This window comes from Herpailurus yagouaroundi, unplaced genomic scaffold (genome assembly GCF_014898765.1).
Source record: "Herpailurus yagouaroundi ecotype Mexico unplaced genomic scaffold, PumYag 164, whole genome shotgun sequence".
Classification (NCBI taxonomy): domain Eukaryota; kingdom Metazoa; phylum Chordata; class Mammalia; order Carnivora; family Felidae; genus Herpailurus; species Herpailurus yagouaroundi.
The window spans coordinates 12834974-12859910 of NW_024412405.1; the positions used below are offsets into that span (position 1 = coordinate 12834974).

Here is a 24937-nt window from a genome sequence, read left to right on the forward strand (position 1 = left end):
CACATTCATGAATGCACACACATGCACTTTTGCATGCACACACACACACGCACACATGCATGCACGAACGCACACCCATGCAATTATGCATGCATGCACACACACATACATGCATGCACATGCTCACATATGCATGCATTGCACACACATGCACACACATACACATTCATGAATGCACGCACATGCACTTTTGCATGCATGCATGCACACACGCACACACACTTACACATGTGTGCGTGCACTCACATATGCACGCATGTACATGCACGAGTGTGCACACACTTACACATGCACACACACGTGCATACACACACACATGCACACACATGGGCCATTTGGATATAGTACTTTTCTGTTAAAAATGTTGTCATATGCAGGATAGGTTGTTGGCCTGTCTTAGTTTGCTTGGGCTTCCATAGCAAGTACCACAGCCTGGGTGGCTTTAACAATAGAAGTTTATTTCTGCACACTTCCAGAGGCTGGAAATCTAACATCAAGTGCACGTCTCCTCTTCTTGTAAGGACATCCGTCTTGTTGGTTAAGGCCCACTTTAATGACCTTATAGTAACTTAATTACCTCTTTAAAGACCCTATCTCCAAATACAGTCAAATTCTAAGAGATTGTGGGTTAGGATTTCAACATATGAATTTTGTTGTTGCTTTTAGAGAGAAAGAGTGGAGGAAGGGCAGAAAGACAGAGAGAGAGAGAGAGAGAGAGAGAGAGAGAGAGACAATCTTAAGCAGGCTCCATGCTCAGCACAGAATTGGGCACGGGGCTTTGTCTCATGACCTTAGCCAAAATCAAGAGTCGGATGCTTAACTGACTGAGCTACCCAGGTACCCCAACATACAAATTTTAGGGACACAATTCAGTCTATAACAAGGCCCCACTAGATTTTTCATTATTTTTGGTTTCAAATAAATGTAATCACTTCAGAAAGATTGGTGGCTTGGGGCGCCTGGGTGGTGCAGTCGGTTAAGCGTCCAGCTTCAGCCAGGTCACGATCTCGCGGTCCGTGAGTTCGAGCTCCGCGTCGGGCTCTGGGCTGATGGCTCAGAGCCTGGAGCCTGTTTCCGATTCTGTGTCTCCCTCTCTCTCTGCCCCTCCCCTGTTCATGCTCTGTCTCTCTCTGTCCCAAAAATAAATAAACGTTGAAAAAAAAATTTAAAAAAAAGAAAGATTGGTGGCTTGGTTATATTTAAAAATAGAACTGATTTGTTCAGAAACTATTCATTGAGAGCCCTTATTTATATGGAGTCTCACAGGTTACAAAGTTAAATGTGGCGTGGTTTGTGCCCTCACAAAGTTTAGGTGGGAAAGTGCCCGAATAGACTACAGGAGCGATTGACAAAGAGGTGATGTACACTTCTGAAACACCCACAGAAGCATAAGTACCCAATAGCATCTCTTTCCAAGAACTGTAATAGAAAATTAATAGAATAATTAAATGGCATGTGGTTTTTTCTCAAGGTGCCAAATTAAACCATAGAATCTCAGGGATGGTAGGCGCCTGAAAGCTGCCTCCTGGTCCAGCTCCTCCCATATGTCCCAGAGGTCGAGGTGGAATATAGACCTGTGAGGTGCCCTGCCCAGGGTCACACAGCTGAGCGGAGCCAAGAACTCGTGCTCGAGTCAGAATCATCCTCTCCCAGATGTTCTGCTGTTTCCAGCCTTATAACCTGATTCTTCCAGCAACTCTGGGCAACAGTTTGTTTTTGGAACTCTTTAGAACAGACTGCTCAAATGCTACCATGCACAACCTTTTCTGTAAGTTAATTATATCTTGGTCCTAAAACAGTATTCAGAGAGTTTTTAGAAGTAGTTTGTTTAAAACTTGTTATCCAGCATAAAAAGAAACACTGGTATCCAAAAGGAGAAAGTTTAACCATAAGATAATTTACTATAAAAAGAGATTCAAAATACCTGCTTGCCACTTTGGAGAGTTTAACATTTCACTTTTCCTCTGACTTCTTCTGCGTCACCTGATCCATGCTGTTCCTTCCCTGAGTCACACGTTATTGATCTAGGGACTTCTCACATATTTTGAAGGCTTTATTCATTTTGCTTCGTATCTTAGGAGTAATGAGTTTTATGTGTTTGAATTAGTTATTTTCATGTTCGTCTTTATTTATACCTTAAGAGTTGTATGCCCTAGTCCCTGATCCCAGTGTTCTGAATTTAGGGAACAATTTCATATTCACCGTGCCTGTGCCATTTGTGATTTCCAAAATCATAATCAAATTCCCTCAGAGTTTTTATACTTTTATACTGATGATTATTAGTATAATCCAATGTGTTTATAATCCTGACCCTAATTTTTTTTGCCCCCATGGGTGAGTCTTTCTTAAAATGCCATGACCAGGCACACATTTGTCTAGTAGGGGTACATGGGCCACAAATTCATGTAAGAGCCAGATAATGCTTTCACTGGAGCTGAAAGTGCCCTACCCAAAGAATATTTAGCATCAATCAGCATTTGGAGGCATAGTCTATGTTGAGCTGCAGCCGTCAGTGTGCACTCTCGATGTTAACAGGGTCCTTCCATCTGGTGCATATTTACGTAGACGGATAAATTTGATACTGGTAGGCTTGCTTCTAATGCTGCATTCTTGCTGAAGATGGAGGTGGCCCCGTGTGCCCACCTCCCCATCCCAGCCAGTGTCCGTAGGTGATACGTGCTTGGAATTGACAATTAGCAGTTTTCAAGGAGAATATAAAACAGACCTCATCAAGGCCCACTAAGGAGTTCCCAACTCTGAACCCCACTCTGCCTCTGTGCTCGACACATTTTAGGTGATTTCTATCACTTATATTTAGCAGCTATAATTTCAGCAGACTCTTTTTGAATTTCCTCTCCTCCCACATTGAATCAAGCCAAATTGCTAGCATTCCACAGGTGTACTTCAAGGAAGTTGGAAAATGTGGCATAGGATAGGATGAGTATATCACCTTAGTTAGGTGTTTAGCCTTCAGCCGTTTTTTTCCTGGCCTAACTGAGCAAGGAAAGAGTGTTTACTTGAAAAGTAGGCAAAGAATGGGATGGTTCCTGTTTTAGATGGGCTGCCTGGACTTCCCCTCAACTGTATTTGTAAACACTGTGAACACATGACGGCAGAATGTACAGAATGTCAGTATCCATACTTATGTACATGAGCGCGTGTTTGGAATAGTTGTTTGCTGTGTACAGAGCACTGAGGAGGTCTGTAGGTGGTGTAGATGGTGCATCGTCAGCCTTGAAGTTGATGTACTCCTGGGTGAAAGAAGACATTCAGCCGGGAACTGTTAGAGCACAGGGAAGAAGGTGTATGTGTGAGCTCCAAAATGCTAGATCACTGTAGAGATAGAGGCTTCTCCTGGGCCTATAAGGATGCCGCATTTAGGGAGAAGAGAATAAGCATGAGGCAGAAGAAAGAGCTGATGCCCAGGTAAGGCCAGGAAAACGAAGTTTATTAGCTAATAGTCTTTTTTAGTACATCTCATTGAGCCATAATGTAGCCTGTAGAAAAGAGTTCTCTAACCCCTAAGAAGTAGACGAACACAGTAAGGAGAAGAGAACCAAACATTTGAATACCGGTGTGACCCCCTTGTACATGAAGCAGTGATTTGGGCAGCAGCCACTGTCGGAGCCCAGACAGGACGTGTGGGACGCGCTGGATCCCGTCGCTGGTGTCTGCAGACGTGGCTGCTAGCGGTGGGGCTCACAGGGTCCTTCGCAGCACGGCCGAATGTGGCTCATCAAGAAGATCCCACTCAGGCTGGGGGCCGGGTGGCAGGAGCTGAGCAGCCAACAGGATGGCACAGAGGTGTCGGGCCCACAGCAGGGTTGGGGGGCACGGGACACAGCATGTCTGCCGGAGGAGGCTGATCTGGTGTGGACGGCTCCTGGGCAGGCAGACCCCACACTGGCAGCAGGTGTCAGAGGAGCAGATGGGGGGTGGCTGGGCCCCTGGGGACGCTGCAGCAGCGCTGAGAGGAGATCCCACAGGAGGACAAGGTCAGGAGTTGGGGTTTTGTTTGGTCTAGAAGTCTCTTAGTGTCTCAGCGTCCACTCATCCGAGCTGGCGCTTGAATACCCACCACCCTGGACAGCAGCCCATTATCCTAGATCATTTTCTTCCATTTCAGTGTAGAGTAATCTCTGTAAAAACATCTAATTGCTTTGGTCTTTATCACCTGTTGATGTGTCTTTCCTCACTGTTTTGTTGGCAAATTAGGACTCTTGACAATAGCTGTTTGTCACTGCAAGGAGAGCTCCATTTCAGTCTGCAGAGGCACTGAGTTGACCTCTTATCACCGAGCAGCATTGTTGGTTGGTTGGTATGTTAATCATCCACCATTCATCACCACGTTTTCTTTCTTTTTCATAAAAACCTCTTATTGTAGAAATTTTTAAGTAAACATAAAAAGGGAAGAGAACAGTTTGCTGAATCTCATGTCTGAAGCTGTCACTCCCCTTCAACAGTTATATATCCACTTCCACACTTTTTTTAGAGTATTTTAAAAGCAATTACCAAATATTTTATCATTTATTTTTTTAAGATTATTTATTTATTTTTGAGAGAGAATGAGCAGGGAAGGGACACGGAGAGAGAGAGAGAGAGAGAGAGAGAGAGAGAGAAAACCCCAAGCAGGCTCCAGGCTGTCAGCGAGCAGCCCCACCTGGGGCTCGATCCCATGAACCATGAGATCATGACCTGAACCGAAATCAAGAGTCAGACGCTTAACCAACTGAGCCACCCAGTTGCCCCTATTTTATCATTTCATCTGTAAAAACTTGAATGTGTTATCTCTAACTGATAAAACCTTCAAAAAAGATGTAAGCAGTGTACCATTATGACACTCAACAAAGTCAGCGACATTTCTTCATTATCATCTGACACCCTGTCTGTATTCACTTTTCCCCAGGTGTCTCTGAAATGTCATTTTACAGTTGGCTGGTCTGAGTCAGGATCTAAACATAGTCTGCACATCGCATGTGGTTGATATGTCTCTGAAGTCTCCTGGATTTTCAAACTGTTCCTTGTCATTTGTTTGCTTTTTAATGCAGTGTTTTTGTTGAAGAAAGTGGGCCGTTTGTCCTGCAGAATTTCCCACACTATAACCTCGCAGTGTTATGTGACATGGGCCTTTGTCCCCTGTGGTTCCTGTAAACTTGTAGTGATGTTGAGGCTCAATTCAGAATTGTTTAGGTTCGATTTGCTCTTGCAAGGATACTTCATAATTGGTGCTACTACATCATATCGGGGGGCATTCAGTGTCTGGTTGTCCCATTCTGAGTTTTGATAACAGTGACTAATAGGTTAAGAGGTGCCCATACATTATTGAGTTCCCTGTCCACTTTTAATGGTTTAAGCAGCCATTGACTGAGACCCGTTATGAAGGCCTCAGTGATCTCTCGAGAGACCTTTTTTCAGGAGTAGGCAGCTTGGGTGTCAGGCAGTCCAGCCTGGTGGCTCAAGTTGGCCTCGCTTGGAGTCCAGGAAGCTGATCATTTACTGAGGCTGACACCTCAGGATATAGAGTTATTGGCTGTACATATGGAACAAAATCCCTTTGGAATTTCTAATTTTACTGTTCTGTTTTGGAAGGAAAGTAAACTTTAAATACTTACTATTATTACTTGATCCTTCCCTCACTGGATTCTTGAGTTTAAAGAAGTTTACAAAGATTGTCTTATTATCAGTTTGAGAATTAAGATTATTATAAAGCTATTGATATTTCAAAATTCACAATAGATTCTGGGATTCAATGCATAAAATAATGCATGCTTTCATTTCAGAAATACCTAGATTTCTAGTTTTAGAAAATACTGTTTCTTTGGTTTGGCTGCTGCAGAAAACCACAAAATAATGGCTTAAGTAAGACAAAAGTTTCATTTTTCTCTTTTGGAAATTTATTAGCCAGTAGGTAGTTCTGAGAGTGGGGGAGATCGTCCCCCCAAGGTCGTTCAGGGACTCAAGCTCCTGTCCAATTATCCAGCCCAGGTGTTAACCTCATCTGCATGGTTGAAGCGCTGGCCCTCATTCCAGACAGTGGTAAAGAAGACTTGGAAGGCAAGCAACCCCTTTTATGGACATGGCTGAGAAAGCACACAGTCTTTCTCTTATAGCCCATTGGCCAGAACTCAGTCACATGGCCCTTCTCTGGCCTCAAGTTAGGCTGGGAAATGTAGTTGCTAGCTGGGCAGCAGCATGCTGGAGGGGTTCCTCCATTAAGAGGGAGAAGGAAAGGAGGGATACTGGAGTTCAGGTAGTACTTACTGAGTCTCTCTAAGCTTTAGTTTTCTCATTTGTAAAATGGGGATGAAAATACACCCCAGTTGTGACTTTTAGAATCACACGCATGAGTGGATAAATGTCATGGAACATCTAATTCAGTCCCTTCACATTTCAGGCTCTTAGTAAATTGTTCCATTTATTGGGCACGTGGGTGGGGAACCAAAGCATCAAAGAGCAGAAAGAGCACAGGCCTTGGACTCATGGTAGATCTGGGTTTGAATCTTTGTTACTTGTTAGTTGTGTGACTAAAGACTCATTTACCTGGCCTCTCTAACCATCTGTAAAATGAGGGTTAAAACTTACAAGAATTGAATGAAAAAGCACCTAAAAATATGTACTAGCATGATGCCTGATGGGTAGAAGGTACACAGTCCGTGATAGGTAGTTGCTGAGATCTGTGTATAATTTTGTAGGTAAGCATTCCTGATGGGGAAGAACTGTTATGTAAAGTTAATTTGAAGAGGACTGTTTCTTTTTCTTTTTCAATATTTATTTCTTATTTTGAGAGAGTGAGAGAGAATTCATGAGTGTGCACACAAGCAGGGGAAGGGCAGAGAGAGAGAGGGAGAGAGAGAATCTCAAGCAGGCTCCTCACTGTCAGTACAGAGCCTGACTTGGAGCTCGATCTCTCGAATCATGAGATCATGACCTGAGCAGAAATCAAGGGTCAGATGCTTAACAGACTGAGCCACCCAGGTGCCCCTGAAAAGGACTGTTTCTAAGCAGAGTCAGCTGGTGACATACAGTCTCTGATCTGTTTATTTTCAGTTTGAATTCTTGAAGCTTAAACCTGAGCCATTATTTTCTAAAGAGATCTCTGAGAGGTATAGGTATTCGAGCCACCAAAAGTACTCAGTAAAAACGCAGCTCTGATGAGAATTTCTGGGAGTAGAGGCACATCTCCACATTTTTAGAAGTACCTCCAAGGGGATCTTCATCACCCCATAGTTTAGGATCTCCAGTCTAATCCACAGCGCTTTATGAAGTATTAGAATACCTGTATACAGTATTTTGAGAGAAGAAAGAATAATTTCTCTTATCTAATTTTAGATAAAGAAGATTTGAGCTCTGGGTTTTTTAAAATGGACTCAGGAATGAGATTTTTTTTTCCCCAGAGGGTTGCAACTTTAGAAATAATTAGTGTTTGCTCTAAATTCTTTTTAGTTATTGCGAAACCAGAGGTTCCCCGCATCTTATCACCATGCTGTGGAAACTGTTGTGAATATGCTGACGCCACACATCACTCAGAAGTTTCGAGATAACCCAGAGGCATCTAAACATGCAAACCACAGTCTTGCTGTGTTCATCAAGGTGAGGGCAGAAGGGCACAGGGCGTCAAGTGGCTAAAATGTTCATTCTAGCAGTGACCAATATATGGTAGGTGCTCAATGGTATGTTTTTATGCTAAAGGATAAACTTATTAACAGTAAATGCTGATTTCAACCCAACTTTTTTTTTTTTTTTTTTTTTTTTTTTTTAGAGAGAGTAACAGAGAGCAAGCAGGGGAGGGGCAGAGAGAGAGGGAGAGAGAGAGAATCCTAAGCAGGCTCCATGCTCAGCACAGAGCCCAGCTTGGGGCTCCGATCTCATGACCTGAGCTGAAATCAAGATTCAGATACTCAACCCACTGAGCCACCCAGGTGCTCCTCAACCCAACTTAAAAAAAAAAAAAAAAAAGTTGGTGCCTAAATACTTACCTTTCTGGGATGTTTTCTCCACAGAGATGTTTCACCTTCATGGACAGGGGCTTCGTCTTTAAACAGATCAACAACTACATCAGCTGCTTTGCTCCTGGAGACCCGAAGGTAGCTTGTGTGTTACAGGCTGCTCTTACAGACATCCAGAAACCCACCTGTTTCTCTGGGCTCACATGACAATTTTCTTTCAGTCCCGCCAGAGGCACTATTGTCCCCTCTTTTGGAGTTACTATCTAGTACTAACTAGTACTTGCATTAATGTGTGGGGTGTTAGGAATACAGTAATTCTGAATATAAAATACATATACTTCTTGATTTTCTCATAAATATCCAAGATGACTTCTCCACTGCAAAATTAAAAGTATAAGGGTTGGAAATCATAGTTTACTTAACAAAGTAATGGAAGTAAGCACATAGACTTTGTCTAGAATTATCTGTCTCTTCCCTAGTGTGTCTATTTTAAAGCTCTGCCTTACTCATTTTTAATGGTGTTAAGTCTGTGTCTATAATTATAAGCTGCCTGAAATCCTTTTTTGAAGTAGGAGAAGCATAAAGAATAAATGTCCTAAGAGTCAGTGGAGGACATTGTTTAATGAAATACATTCCCAGTTTTCAAACAAATCCCTACAGCCGTTCTAAAATCTGTAACATAGCATAGAACATGCGGTTTTAAGAGGGTCATGAAGCTAAAGACTGGGTGTATGATTTCTAACAGGTTTTTAGGGTGCTGTGTATTTGGTGAGGTATTTATCTTTGACCATTGTTTCCTGCAGACTCTCTTTGAATACAAGTTTGAATTTCTCCGTGTGGTGTGCAATCACGAACACTATATACCTTTGAATCTCCCCATGCCATTCGGAAAAGGCAGGATCCAAAGATACCAAGGTAATCTATCTCTACATACATTAATCTGAGTCTTCTCGCAAAAAGAGCCATCCATTTTTAATAAGAAAAGAGAATGGACTCAAATGTGACCTTGGAATTTTCTAATTTTTTTTTTTTATTGATGAGTTCATTTTCTTCTTGTTAAATTTCCATTAAAAAAAAACTATTGGTAAAGTGTTGTGTGGGAACTTACTCGCCAGCAAACTTACTAGACTGCAGGTCATGTCGGTGAGGCCCTATTTCGCTGAAAAATTCCTTTGCTTAAATAAAAATCCATTTTACTTAACTGTAGTTTATTTTTTGATTTGTTTCACTTTTCCTTTTTTCTTATGAATTAGCTTTTCTTTCACCAACTGTGGAGTCAAATGACACTCCTGTAGGTAGGTGTGGGTGTGACCGCTTGCTTTCTTGCATTTTCCTCCTTCAAAAGAAAGAGAATGCAAGTCATTGCCGAGATGCTTACGTATGCTCTCCATTTCGGCGGTTCCCATATGCTATTTGGATTAGTTCTCAAATTCACGATAAACCAGTGGATTTACTCTCACCGCGGCTAAGATATTGCTGTAACGCCCCCGGGGTGGGCATCTGGGTTTTTGCTCCTGGGGTCCCTAGGTCCTCTAGGATACCTCTTTAAGAAGTCATACAAAAAAAAAGCCCTGCTTTACTCCAGAAATGTCCTGTTCCGCCATTTTCATAGTCCTTGTCCGTAGTGGTGGCAGGGACCTGAATCAGGAGCCACACGGCTTTTCACATGCGTTTTACGTTTGCATGTTGAGTCTTTAACTGTCGTGTATCTTAAAGTTCGAAGAGAGGAAACTCATCGAGATTTCTTTGTCTTCACTAAGCCAAACGAAAATAGTCTGTCAAGTCTGTCAAGTGGTATTACTGAGTTTAGTGTCTTGTGTGTGCTGGGGATGACTTATGCTAAAAGGGAGAAAAAGCAGAAGGATGTCCCCAAACTATTAATGACACCTAAATCAACGGCCTCGGGAACTCAGAAACACACAAAAGTATTCGTTCGGACACATAAATGTCTTTCCCCAAGACAGACTTGGACTGCCTTTTAAGGAGCAAGCAGGGGGATCGGGGCCCTGGTGTGGGCATTCATGCATTCAACAGATATTTAGCTGGCACCAAGGGTGGCTAGGGTACCCATGACTTTGGGATGCAGTCATGGACTAGGGGGATGAAAATGCCTGGCTGTTTTACCGAAGTGAAATATGTGGCATGTTAGTGATGAGCGCTAAGGAGAGAAAACTAAAGCAAGGGGGGGGGGGTATGAAATGGGCCTGGGGGCATCTGAGAGAGGGTGGCCAGGAAAAGCCTCACTGCGAAAGGTGACTTTGGGGTGATAATTGGCAAAAAGCTGGGTGAGGTGGGGTGAGCATCCTGGGTCAAGGGTCAGGTGCCCAGCAGACTCAGACAAGCTCTTAGTAGATTGTCAGAGTATTTGGGACCAAGAGGGGCTACCCTGGCAGGTGGATGTGGGTCACCTACAGATAATATACCTTATGACATTGATAGGAGTCCATGTTTTGAGCATTCTCCTTCCTTTCCCTTCTCACCTGTTTCCCCCTTCTCTGTACACATGCACGCACACATATGCAGTTAAACCCACAACTTTCTCCTAAGGGTTTTATGTGAATTCAAGCTATGAACTGTCATTTGAGTAAACAGAGCTTAAAACAGTCGTAAACAGTGGACATGATTATTTTGGAAAGATGGATACTTTTCCCCTGGCCTTCTGCATAGGACTTGGGTCGGTATTTTGGATAGGTTTAGAAGTAACTAATATGGAATCAAAGTCAAAGAAGGGGTGTATAGATTTTCCTCTAATAATGGATTCAATATTAAGAATTGAGATTCTAGCTACAGCTTACTGAAAGGTGTATTTCAACTTGAGAGTGATGTGTAGTCGCTTTTTAAAAATTTTTTTTTTTATTTTAATGTTTATTTTTAAGAGAGAGAGACAGAGTGAGCAGGGGAGGAGCAGAAAGAGAGGGAGACACAGAATCTGAAGCAGGCTCCAGGCTCTGAGCTGTCAGCACAGAGCCCGATGCGGGGCTCGAACTCACGGACTGTGAGATCATGACCTGAGCCGAAGTCGGCCACCCAACCGACTGAGCCCCCAGGTGCCCCTGAGTTGCTTTTATTTACCCTCCTTCAGTAGATTTCACATTTCCTTCTATTTGTTCTCCATAAGAGATACCAGTTTTATCACTTACCTTGCTGATGACTTACTAGTTTAGCTTGGTGCTTTGTGTATTTCAGTTTTAGTTGATATTAGTTTTTTAAACTTACTTATAGAGGTGTAGAAGTACTGAGTAAATTTTTAAAAATTCTATGTTAAGGAAGTTCTTCATTCAGTGATAGCAGAATAAATAGGTTATATGCTAACATGTTCTTTTTAAACACATTGGGTTTTAATGAGAGCATATAGGCTTTAATGACCAGAAAATGGATTGATGAACTCAAGTAGTAAAGAACAAATATTTTAATAGACTATGTGTATTTATTCTTTCTTTAGTGACATGTTTGTGAGGTACAAATTACTTCTCCATAATGTCAGTTAGACAATAACTTTATTTTCTATTTCACATCGATAACCAAATTTCATTTGTAGTATAACATGTTGTGTATTCCAAAAATTAGTACTAAAACTATTCACTAACTTAATATTTATGCAAGGTGTAACATCTTCTAAAATCAAAGTCCAGTACAATTATCTGTATTTAAATTTTGTTTAAGAGTTTGATGTGATAACTAGAGCAGTATGTTTTTTTTTTAAGTTAATTTATCTTTGAGAGGGGGGAGAGACAGAGGGCAAGTAGGGGAGGGACAGAGAGAGAGGGAGATAGAGAATACGAAACAGTCTCCTGGCTCTGAGCTGTCAGCACAGAGACCGACCGGGGCTCGATCTCACAAACTGTGATATCATGACCTGAGCCACCCAGGAGCCCCAGGAATTAGAGCAGTATTTTAGATAACCCACCTTTTCCCTAGTGAAGTTAAGTTTAATCATCTGTTGACACACAGGGTGGGCTAAATGCAGAGGGTGGGTTTGGCTTGTTTTTTTCAAAGTGCATTATAGCCTCTGGAACTAAAGCAGTTTCTGTCCCTCATTTCAGATCTCCAGCTTGACTACTCATTAACAGACGAGTTCTGTAGAAACCACTTCTTGGTGGGGCTGTTGCTGAGGGAGGTGGGGACCGCCCTCCAAGAGTTTAGGGAGGTCCGACTGATTGCCATCAGCGTGCTCAAGAACCTGCTGATAAAGCATTCTTTTGATGACAGATATGCTTCGAGGGTGAGTGGACCCCAGTGGAAGGAAATATGGATTGGTAAATGTCCTTCATTTTAAGTATTACAGAGAAAGTAACCAATTAGAAAATTAGCGGTAACCTCACTAAGACCCTTCGCTCTTTACACAGTAAAATCTAATAGTCTTCGTAGCAAGGATCCGAATACAGGAGGTGGCCAGTGCCAGCTTGGTCCATCGTGAAATTCTCAGAGCCTTGGGGTAAACTTGCACTGTGTGCCTTTGTTTCAGAGCCATCAAGCAAGGATAGCCACTCTCTACCTGCCTCTGTTTGGTCTGCTAATCGAGAACGTGCAGCGGATCAACGTGAGGGATGTGTCACCCTTCCCTGTGAACCCTGGCAGTGTACGTAAGCACATACATCTAGGTACAGTCTGCATTCGTCCCTGTGGCTGCCCTAATCAAGTCACACGAACTGGGTGGCCAAAAACAACAGAATTTCATTCTTTCACAGTCAGGAGGCCAGAAGTCCGAAATCAAGGTATCCGCAGGAATGGTGCCTTCTGGAGGCTCCGTGTGAAACGTCTGTTCCATGCCTCTCTCACAGCTTCCAGTGGTTGCCCCAAATCCTTGCGTTCTTTGGCTTGTGGCCACGTTGTTACAGTCTTGGCCTCCACCTTCACAGGGCCTCCCCCCTGGTGTGCATCTGGGTCTCTGATGTCCTCTTCTTTTCTCACAGTAATTGGATGTAGGCCTCCTAATCCAGGATGACTTCATTTTACCTTCCATCTTCATCACATCTACAAATAAGGTCACATTCCGAGGTTCTGGGCGGGTATGAATTTGCAGGGGACACATCCATTCTTTTTTTTTTTTTCCTCCACCCAAACCATAATAGTCCATAGTACTCTTGTTTAATTGCATTTCTGGCTAAGATGGAGCCAGTCTATTAACCTTCAACTGTTAGGTTGAAAATCATGATTCAAACCATGCTTTCCTGCTGGACCATATCTTGTAAGATATAAGGACCTTCACTGTGTATTCAACAAAAATTTATGGGGAGAGGAGGTTAAAAGAAAAAAAGCATAGTTCTAACCTGTGTACTATGAGAGCTCAGTGCTAGTAGCCCTAATTCTGATAGTAACATGCTAACAAGTCGTGGAAAAGCCACGTCTTAGGGCTAGAGTTTCTCAGTGTCTGTAAAATTAGAAATTCAGACTAGATGTCAGGGAGGCCAACCTGAGTGATACAAGGCCCCACCTCCAAGAACAGGCATCTTAATTTATATTATCCTTATGCAGTCATTGGAAGATGTATTGGAAATTAAGTTGATTGAAGGATGATCCCAGAGATGATCTCAAAATGTTTGGGTTGGGGACTGTCTACCATTCATTTGCACACACACTACAGTGCAGCGATCTTCTTTTCGCTTTTATTCTGGACCCATGAACTGGCTCAGGTGTTAGTCTTGCCACTTTGTGATTATGGCATACCCTGGGGAATTGTCGTGTGTGCTTCTGTCCCTTTCCCCCCCCCCCCCGGTGCTGCGCCGTCCCATTTTTTATACTGTCTGTCCTCTTCTGGACACATCTCCTAAATCAAGGCATGCTGAGATACCCCATATGTGTAGAATGGGTTCTGTAGTTCCAAAGGGCACTGTCCTTAAATAAGATGCCCCGCACTAATCTCACGCTGTATGTACAACATTGTATTCACACGTGCATCCTCTGAACCTGTCTGCTTTTCTGATCTGGATAAGTCATTCAGGGTATAATGCTATCTCTCTGTACTGCTTCAATCCTGAGAAAATCAGTAAAATCCCTTTTATCACATGACTTCAAAATTAACATAATTCGTCCACTGACTGGGAGTTCGCACGAAGCTGCAAGCTTGCATAGCTTTCCAGTGCTGCTCATTTGGGAGGATTTCCCATGTTCCAGTTAGAAGGGGCATGTGAGGGTTTTTTCCCTGAGGAAGTAACATTCCACAACAATCTAAAGAAATGTTGGGCATCGGAGGTCTGGAAAGGGAACGTGCTAGACATTTTGGGGAAACAAATAGTGACTTTATGGGCCGAGGCTGCGCTGTCCCCAGTTTTGTGCCTGGTCTGCTGCCTCTGCCAACCTCCTCCCTCCACTGCACACGGTGCACCTGCTTCTCCCACGCTGCGTGTCCGTCTCGGCCACGTGTCCCCTGCTGGCATGTGCCTTCACACTTCCAAGAGCAGCCAACGACTCTTCTAACGTCGTCTTCAACTATTTCTTTTCCCTCTCCCCTTGGGCAGACTGTGAAGGAGGAATCGCTTCCACTGCCAGCTGCGAACCCGCTGGTGACTCCGCAGAAGCCTGGGATCGCTCTGGACAACAGCCTGCACAAGGACCTGTTTGGCGCCATCTCTGGCATCGGTAATGTTTCGTGCTCTGTTTGCTTCTCCCTGGTCTCATTCTGAAAGCACCTTCATCCTGCAGTGTGGGAGCCACTCCGACTTTCAAATTAGAACCTTAAAGTCTGAGTTTCTCCCTTGAATGTTCTTCTTCTGGTTTTAATATTTAATGAATGAAACCCCTCCACTCTACACTGAAATACAGACCCTCCAAATTCTCCTGCACTGCAAATTCAGTATACTTAATCACATATCTGTGCTGTTTGCTTTTTGTTTTTGTTAATGCTTAAGTTATCATTTAAAACTTTCAGGGGCACCTGGGTGGCTCAGTCAGTTAAGGATCCGACTCTTGGTTATTGGCTCAGGTCATGATCTCCTGGTTTTGTAGGTTCGAGCCCTGTATGGGGCTCTGTTCTGGCAGCACTGGAGCCTGCTTGGGATTTTCTCTTTCTCTTTCTCTCTGCTGGCCACCCCCCCGCCCCTCACCCCAACTCCCACTGTCTCTGTCTCAAAAAAAAAAGCCCAAAAAACAAAAACTTAAAACTTTCAAATTGGATTATGTTTCTAGAAAGGGGGGTTTTTTGCGGTGGGGGGGGGGGGTGGTGGTGCTGTGGGTAGGATTTATTTGTGGTGATAGTGATTTTGATGAACTATGATAAAATAATTACTGAGGAGATAATGGTCTCTGGTGAGAATGCAGTTCTAAAATCAGTTTTCTAAAATCATTCCTAGAAGATTATTTTCTCTTTGACATATTGTAAGAGCCATTCCCATGGAGAAGAAAGCAGCTGGGATAGATCGAGATTCAAACTGAGTAGTTCTCTGTAAGAAAATACCTGAGAAATGTACTTATTTTTTTTATTTATTCACTGTATACGTTGTTTTCTTCTTTATATATAGTTTTTTTATTTTATTATTTTTTTTTATAATTTACATCCAAATTAGCATATAGTGCAACAGTGATTTCAGGAATAGATTCCTTAGTGCCCCTTACCCATTCAACCCATCCCCCCTCCCCCAACCCCTCCAGTAATCCTCAGTTTGTTCTCCATATATATGAGTCTCTTATGTTTTGTCCCCCTCCATGTTTTTATATTATTTTTGTTTCCCCTCCCTTATGTTCTTCTGTTTTGTCCCTGAGAAAGTACTTATTAAAACTCTGACTAACTGAGCACCTGCATCAGCCCCTTCCTAAAGATAATGTTACGAAACATAGATGTGTCTTCGTACCATTGTCACGGATAATCACTTTATTCCGTCTTCATTTCTCTCTTTCACTACGCTTTGAATAAATAAAGCATCCTGCCGTGACCAGTGCTGGGAACACCCAGGAATGGAATTAACTCACAGGACAGAATAAAGGGCAGTCCTCTCAGCAAATTAATTTTCAGGAATGTAGTTCATTCTAAATTTATGTCTTTACCTTTTGTGTTGATCTTTTTAAAAAAAAAAAAAGTTTATTTATTTATTTTGAGAGAGAGAAGGGGAGGGGCAGAGAGAGAGGGAGAGAGAGAATCCGAGCAGGCCCAGTGCTGTCAGCGCAGAGCCCGACTCGGTGCTCAATTCCATGAACCTCGAGATCATGACCTGAGCTGAAATCAAGAGTCATTCAACTGACTGAGCCACCCAGGCGCCCTTGTGTTTGATGTGAAGATGCTGTTTCATGTAGATGATGAAACTGAGCAGAACATAAAGTCAGAAACCCCACACCATGCCCAGATTTATCCTACAGTACCCAACCCTTAATCTTATTTATGCTTATGTATGTATTTTTAATTTTTTTAATGTTTATTTTATTTTTGAGAGAGAGACACAGAGAGCGAGCAGGGGAGGGGCAGAGAGAGAGAGGGAGACACAGAATCTGAAGCAGGCTCCAGGCTCTGAGCTGTCAGCACAGAGTCCAACGTGGGGCTTGAACTCACAAACTGCAAGATCATGACCTGAGCTGACGTCAGGCGTTTAACCGACTGAGCCACTCAGGTGCCCTATGATTTTCATAGCTATAGCTGTCTCATTAGGTGTCATAAAGATTAAATGAGTTAATTCATGCAGAATGCTCAGAATAGAGACTGGCATGTGATGTTTGCACTTGCCTCTCCCCTGGGGCCTTCACTCTGTCTTCTTCGCCCTGTTCTGCCCACACACCCAGCCACTGCTTCAGGAGCGGGAAAGGGTCTTTCCTGGGAAGATTTGGTCTGCAAGAGTTCACAGCACTGGCTTTAAAGTCACACAGAGGCAGTTTTGAATCCATACTCTGTCATTTACTAATTGCCCTGGGCACTGTGTCTCTCCTCTTCACCATCGGTGTCCACATCAACAGAGTCGCGGCGAGGGGTGGGAAGCTCATAGATGTGCACAGTGCTCAGCATGGTGACACTCGGTGTTGTCATCTGCCTGCATTATAACAAACACATTTCTTCAGTGTCATGCACGCTTTGGGATATACTCTCAGTAGCCAGTTTCAGGACTCTCGGGGCCCAGGAATGTGTTGAAATCTTACCTCCTTGACCAGTACTCTGTAGGATTCAAGACTTTATGGAAATGACCAAACTCGAATGAAGTGATGCTTTGACTCTGCATTTATTCTCCAATTTCGCATTCACCTTGTTAGGGTGTGGGATTCCTTGAGAATGTAAAAATGAGCCATTGGGTATCATTAGCAAGACTCAAATGGCATTAATGACCTCCAGTTGCTCTGTGTTCATGATGAAGTTGTGAAAAGTATTTGAGACTAATTTAATCCCTTTCTCTTTCTTAAATTTAAAGATCTGAATCCACTTTTCATAGCAATTCACCATAACAGACTTACTTATACTCAAGCTTCATGTCTATTACCCCCATCTTTAAATACTTAAATCTTTGTTCCTTATAGGAATGCCTTCCAGAAAAGCCCCCACCTTTGAACTGAGTTTGCTAATTGTTTTCTGGTAGCTTGAGCAACTCTTCTTTTATTCTTCAAGGAGTTTCCAGTTAACTTTAGTCCTAGTACCTATCCTTTGAGAGCAGACTTTCTCCTTACATCTCTATTTAGTAGAAATCCTTGAGAAAGCACCTTCCGCAGTTGTTTTTAAATGCCTTTGGAATGTGGTGCGTGAAGATTTCTAGAACGGATTCATTGCCTGGATGAAAACTGCTCTGAGATTACATTTGCTTTAAAAGGTACACATTCTCTGGGTGCCTGGGTGGCTCAGTCAGTTGAGCATCTGACCTGATTTTGGCTCAGGTCATGATCTCATGGTTGTGCGATCAAGTCCCTTGTCAGATTCTGCACTGGGCGTGGAGTCTGCTTGAGATTCTGTCTCTCCCTTTGCCCCTCCCCCACTTGCACACTCTCTAAAAAAATTAAAATTTTAAAAATAAAATAAAAGACACGCCTCTTAGACTCAGGGTTTCTTTTTCCATCTACTCAGTGTTTTGCACTGGGCTGTCTGTACAAAGAAGACAGAAGTGAATCAAACTTCTTTCCATTTCACTTACATGTTGTTTAAGATTTTTAAAGGTTATGCACTGGACTGAGATATTAAACACACACACATGCACACACACACACACACACACACACAATGGGAACATAGTTCTACTAAGCATGCTGATTTTGATTTATTGCATTTCCATCTGTTTGCCTTAGATTAGGACTCCGTTTCTGGAACTGATCCTAAAACTCTGGGAATTTAGAGTCTAATTTTGCTTTACTGAGGACCTCTTTCTCATGATCATTATGTTCTACATTAAATATGAAGCCTGGTTATATTAGGAGGACTATAATTAAAATTCAGTCATAATGTGTGTTTTATCTCTAAGTATAGAAAAAGGCTCTAGATTTTTCATAGATTTTTGCCTTTTCCCCATGACAGTCAATCACACAGCTTCTGCTCTGGGATGGGGCAGTGGGGGGCCAATGGTTTACATATTTCAGCCATCACTTGCATGTTCCAATTCCCCTGACTCTTTTCTTAATTTTAATATGCTGAGTCAGTTTCAGGGATGGCCATAGTGTCAGGTGAAGGGCGGGATTAACTTAGAAGCAGCTCATTCCGGCAGCTCATTTGCATCTGGAAATCTGAAAACCCCGGCCTGTTCCTAGCGTTAGGGAATGGCATCTTCAGCCTGGGTGTGGGAGGCTGTGCTCGCTCATGCAGTGTGCACAACCAGCCAGGCCGTTTGGGTTCAGCACGAATGTGGAAGTTTGACAGTCGTTTTAAATTATGTGAGTGAGGTACTTAAATCTTATCTAAGCAGGAAGTCCACCCATTACTTTTAAAAATTCCATAGTAATAAGGTGTAGGGGCTGATTTCTGCCTTCAAATGCTATTTTTTCACGGATGTCACAAATTTTACTTCTAAGTTAAATTTCATTTCTGCTCGTAACTGTCGCAGAGATTCCCAACCATTCTCGGTTTGCAGCATGCTTACCGTCACAGTGAGTTTTCTATGGAGTCCCCAGGCCAGAATGAAACACCCAGCAGTTCTGTTGATAAGGTGCTTACAGCCAAAAAAACCTAAAAAGGTTTTTTTTTTTTTAATGTTTATTTATTTATTTTGAGAGAGAACATGAGCTGGGAGGGGCAGAGTAAGGGAAAGAGCGAGAGTCCCAAACAGGCTCCACACTGTCAGCACCGAGTCCTGTGTAGGACTCGATCTCACAAACTGTGAGATCATGATGTGAGCCAAAACCAAGAGTCAGATGCTTAACTGACTGAGCCACTCAGGTGCCCCAAAATAACCTAATAAGTTCTCATATCTGAACAACTTAGTAGGCATTTGAAAAATACATAAATTTAAAGGAAAATTATTTTAATTTTAATAACCACACCACAGCCATTACCAATGGGATTGTGTATGCCTGGTAGGCAATGGCCAGCTTCTCAGCTGGAATCAGACTGCTCACCACCATCTTCACGTTCCTGGTCCACAGTGATTTTTCACCCAGTACTTGCTTTTAATCACAGCAGCCGCCAAATACCTAGCTTCACAAAGACACAACATCATCGAAAGGAATGTAGCACGATCTAACATGGAAACTACAGTTTCAGCAGATGTCATGTATCACTGTGTTTTTCTTGAAAATGTAAAATATCCCCAGACACCCCTCTGAGTTTCTCAGGTCACCTTAGCACACAGTTTGAATACTGTGGTTTTATTGAATTGGTTTAGTTTTTTGATTTGATAGTTGCAGGTGGATTTGCCTTTTTAATATATATTTTTTTGAGCCTTTATCTCATTCTGAAACCACGTATGCTCCTTTAGCCTGAAGAAATCAGAGGTGGCTTCTCACAAGCCATGGAACTGATGGTTCCGTCTGAGCGTTTCAGATGATGGTCTGGTTCTTTATTTTTTTTTTTTAATTTTTTTTAATGTTTATTTATTTTTGAGACAGAGAGAGACACAGCATAAGCAGGGAAGGGGCAGAGAGAGAGGGAGACACAGAATGTGAAGCAGGCTCCAGGCTCCTAGCTGTCAGCACAGAGCCCGATGCAGGGCTCGAACTCACGAACCGTGAGATCATGACCTGAGCCAAAGTCGGACGCTTAACCGACTGAGCCACCCAGGCGCCCCATGGTCTGGTTCTTTAAAGGTGAGGTAGTTGAATGCAGTGCTTGAGCCAGCTTCCTAACAGAAGAAACAAGGTCCATAAAAGCAATTTCCCTTAAAGTTCAGCACTTACCTTTATTTTGTTCTGTCTCACCATATCTTTGGTCTTGGCTTAAATTTCCCTTTAGCTTCTCCATATACGACGTCAACTCCAAACATCAATAGTGTGAGAAATGCTGATTCGAGAGGATCCCTCATAAGCACAGATTCGGGGAACAGCCTTCCAGAAAGGAATAGTGAGAAAAGCAATTCCCTGGATAAGGTAATTTCTTGTCATCTAACTTAAATATTTCTTAAAACTAATGGATTTAGCACAAAGTAAACCTTGCTTCGTGTTCTAGTGTTCAATAAGTGTGACTTTTTTTTTTTTAATAAGTCTATTAACCTGGAGTAGATGATCAGAGTATTATCTAAGGATGGAGCCCATTTCCTGAAACCCCAATTCCTGTTTCCAGGAGTTCAGATGAGGGCAATGTTTATAGCGGAGGACCTTGAGCAAATAGTTTTGGCAGGTTGGACAGGTAGGGAGATCAAAATGCCACTCATTTAAAATGCCCATGGCCTGTCAGAGAATACCATTTATACACAGTTTTCCATACAAATGAGTATTGAGTCCAAAGCCAGCTCCAGAAAAATTAATTCATCATATAGGTGATTCAGGGGTAAGGCTTTATTGAAAACCGTCTCACACTGGTACCCCCAACACAACGCATCCTCCTCGTATTTAACTTTTTTTTCTTGAAATAATCAAGGGTCAGGCTATTTGGAACTTTGTGGGAATGGATAAAGCTTGACTTTAAACCCGGGACAATGGTAGATTGGTTTTGCCTTCACCAGTTTTCCTGAGTTATTTCAAGTTCTAGGCAAGCGCACCACTAAACAGGTGAACCGCTTAGGGATGTACTTCTAGCTCTCAGGCACGTGGAAAATCAGGGTTGTAACCATACCTGTACTTCTGTGGCTGGCATTGACACGATTATCCTCCAGTGCCATTCTGTAGAGACGCCAGCATTTCAGTGTGCGTCATGACATACTGACCTTCTCCCTTGACCATGACTTGCCTTCACGTGTAGAGTGAGAAGCCGCTCAGGAGGCATTCCGCTTGCATCATACGCAGTGCTGGAGAGGAGGAAGAGAGCTGCCAGTCAGCCAGGAAAAACCGGGTCACTGTGGATTTTTCCCTTCTAACGATTCCACCTTTGCCAGAGAAAACTCTGCATGCCGCTCCTTCCCTCCCACTGCAAGAAGTCCTGGGTTCTCCTCGTGGCCCTGGCAAAGTGGGTGGGCGAGACGATGCGCCTGCACGACACTTTTGCCACTAACTGCACCTGTGTTTCTTCCTATACTAGAAATACTCACACATGTGTGGTTAGTTAAGCCCATTTATCGTTATTTTTTTTCAATTGCCCCCCAATGCCTTGAATGAAAGATATTTTTAATTGATCTTTCTGCTTTGGTATTTGGCAAAAAAAAAAATAATAAAATCCTGATTTCGATTGGAAATGTAACTTTGAAGATTTTAAAATCTCCTGTGTTTTTATCAGGAGATGAGATTCTTGTTCTTTTTTTTTTTTTTTTTTTAATGTGAACCTGCTGTCTAGTGGCAAAACTGCTCTCACCCTGTGCCCTGTGTGTTCGGAAGTTTGCGGTGTTGGGCTAAGCTGGTGAGGGGATGATCTCATCAATTTAGGGTCTTTGGCCACACTCTGCTGAGCTGTCCCTATTTGGCCCTATTGGGTACCTGCCTATTGCTTTTCCCCAAGGGTGCCCCACGTTGTCAGCTGAATGCCAGTGACTCAGCACCAGGCTTTCGTGGCTGGTACACAGGAGCAGGATAGATTTTATTTGCTCTTTCAGCCATTGGCGTTCTCCTGAGGATATGGTTCCCAACCATATCCTGCAGTGTCTTCTGAAGCATCATTTCTGTGTCTGATCCTAGTACGCATACTTTCTGCATGAGATTGTACTTGGCATTTCAGAACTAAGCTGGTAGCCACAACTATAGTTACCCAGTTTGAAAAGTCCGTGCCTTCTGGCTTGTCTCTTAGGAAAGTATGTGAAAGGAGACGAGTCAGAGCTCCTATGCACCAGCACCTGTGTGTGTATTTGGTGAAGGTGTGCCTGTAGTTTGTTGACAAAGTACTTATACCTTCCGATTTGTGTGATTTGACTCAGTTTTAAGAGTCTTTCTCTTTCAAGGGAGAAAAATGAACCTAGTTTTGTTTTCCCTGTAATGAAGGATAAAAAAATCACCTGTACTTCCTTTTTTTTTTTTTTTAGCACCAGCAAGGTGGCGCTTTGGGAAATTCTGTGGTTCGCTGTGACAAACTTGACCAGTCTGAGATTAAGAGCCTGCTGATGTGTTTCCTCTACATCTTAAAAAGCATGTCTGATGGTAGGTTAAAATAAGGATGTCAGTTTCACTTTCTTTGTTTAGTATTTAGTTTAATTTTTAAAACTTGTAATTGCTTGAAAGGATATAAGGATTTAAAAGGCTTTTCTTCCATGTTTGAAATACATGTTAATTTACTAAATGTAGTAGAAGTAAAAGTCTTAATTTGGAAAAAGATTTTTACTAATTGTTCTAGAAAATGAGTTCTAAAATGTGCATGGGCCATTTAAAAATATTTTTTATTAAACTCAGACGTACCATCTTAAATGAGACAGAAGCAGATAAATGAGGTAGCTTTTGATTTTTTTTTTTTTTTTAATTTTATTTGTCCAAACAAACGTACTGGCAACTTGCATAACTTTCTAGTCAGGCTCTTGAATTGGAATATGTAGTATTGGGGGATCTAAGCATCAATTCCATTTAGAGAGTGTGTGACATTCCTGGCTTTAACTGGAAGTGAGATGTGAGTTTTTCGTTTTCTAGTGGAAATAGTAGTATCATAGTAGATTAAGTTTTTTTTTTAAGTTCAGTTATTTATTTTTGGAGAGAGCGCACGTGTGCATGTTAATTTTTTTTTTAAGTTTAGCTATTTATTTTTGGAGAGAGCACACGTGTGCACGGGTCGAGGAAGGGCAGGGAGATGGAGAGAGAGAGAATCTTAAGAAGGCTCTGTGCTGTCAGTGGGCTTGAATTCATGAACTGTGAGATCATGACCTGGGCTCAAATCAAGAGTCGAGGGGCACCTGGGTGGCTCAGTCAGTTAAGCATCTGACTTCAGCTCCGGTCATGATCTCACAGTTTTTGAGTTCAACCTGACAGTTCAGAGCCTGGAGGCTGTGTCTCCCTCTCCCCCTGACTGAGCTGCCCAGCCACCCCAGTAGGTTAAGTTTCTGAAGGGTTTGAAGACCATATTTTTTTAATAGAATAAAGTTTTAAATATCTGTGATAGCCATTTCAACTCTGGTTTTGTCATACGAGCAATCACATGAAATCATGCCATGGTACAAGGTCACATTTCTTAACTTGTTCAAAAATCTTATCCTACTTTCCCTGCAACATATCAGAAAGTTTACTGTGAAGCATATTGAGTGAGCAAAGTCTTTTGAAAACAAAATGTTGAAGGCATCTCGTGCTGCCTGTGTGTGGTGGCAGTAGGTATGGGCGTTAAACACCTAGGGGAAGACATTTCTGTCTAAAAAATAGTATTACTTTTATATCAAGCTTCCATTTCCATAGCATTAACATCCTGACCTTAGTACTCAGATGTTAGGAACAGCATACTGTCCTTAAAGTGCTTCAGGACTGGACTGTTTTATTTTTCTGTCACCTTTATTTTAAAATAGCTTTAAATAAACAACAGACAAGATTTTCCTTGAGTGATGACCAAATAGCAAAGCACTGGGCACTTACTCTGATATTTGAGCTATAAAATTGAAATTCTTCCCTTAATATCAAAAGTTCTGAACTTTACATCATGGTGGTGAGTGAATCTTATTAGCCAGCCTTGTAATTCTGTTTTTTCCTTTGCTGAAAATTTTCTTTAAAACATTTCAAGTTTCAAATAATAAATATGATATATAACCAGAATGGAACTACTTTTTAAAACCAGAGTATCCAAAATTTTGCATCCAAGTGAAAGTTTTCCTTTAAAGTCAGCACTTTGGAAGGCCATGTGCATACTTGAAAAATGCAACCATCTCTTCAAAAACAGTTTTAGAGCATCTTTTCTAAAAAATTACCTTCAACTTATCAATTTCTTTCCTTTTATAATTTGAATGTTTGTGTGTGTCCGGTTTAAAAAATCCTCATCTACCCCCAGAGTTATGAAGATATTCTTCTACATTTTCTTTAACAGTGGTATTTTATTTAAACTTTCACATTGAAATCTTAACGTCTACCTGGACTTGATTCTTGTGTATGGTATGGGGTAGGGGAGAAATTGCCTTTGGAGTATTCTGCCAGACAGACAACCAAAGTCAACTGTGTAACTCTATAGCTACTCTTTTCCTTATTCCACATTCAAGGAGCACCTTCTATGTGTTGGGCCCTTCCCTCCTTCATAGAGGTTAGTTGTCCTTCCCCCTTTCCTTGGCCAGTAGCCTCAGCCTCAGCCTCAGCCAATAGCCAAAAGGAAAGGCGACTTGGTGCCTCTTGGCTAGCCAGCCGGTTTTGTCTGATATGTGCTGGGGTTACCAAAGATGTCTGCAGGTTGACCCTGAGAGCCACCCTCCCCCTCCTCCCATGTTCACTTGGCTCTTTGGGTTCTCACCACATGAGGATGGTCAACCTCAAGTAACCAGACTCTGTCCCTCTGGAATCTAAACTCAGAATCCCTGAACCAACCTACTCATTTTACTTGTCTAGTAGACTAAACATGGCTTTTTTTAAAATTAATTTTATTAATTTAAGTAATCTCTGTATCCAGCATGGTGCTTGAACTCAAGCCCCTG

At 42.2% G+C, this 24937-nt stretch overlaps 1 protein-coding gene across 23 annotated transcripts in view; it reads left to right on the forward strand.

Moving 5' to 3' along the window:
• DOCK9 (dedicator of cytokinesis 9) overlaps positions 1 to 24937 on the forward strand; it is a 290375-nt gene that overhangs the window by 207617 nt on the left and 57821 nt on the right. For all 23 annotated transcript variants that reach the window (XM_040487180.1, XM_040487195.1, XM_040487189.1 and 20 more), the window contains exons 28-35: positions 7444 to 7590; positions 8001 to 8084; positions 8750 to 8861; positions 11990 to 12168; positions 12412 to 12525; positions 14405 to 14525; positions 20224 to 20357; positions 22376 to 22490. In XM_040487180.1, coding sequence (XP_040343114.1) covers positions 7444 to 7590; positions 8001 to 8084; positions 8750 to 8861; positions 11990 to 12168; positions 12412 to 12525; positions 14405 to 14525; positions 20224 to 20357; positions 22376 to 22490 — 1006 coding nt within the window. The remainder of the gene's footprint in view (positions 1 to 7443; positions 7591 to 8000; positions 8085 to 8749; positions 8862 to 11989; positions 12169 to 12411; positions 12526 to 14404; positions 14526 to 20223; positions 20358 to 22375; positions 22491 to 24937) is intronic.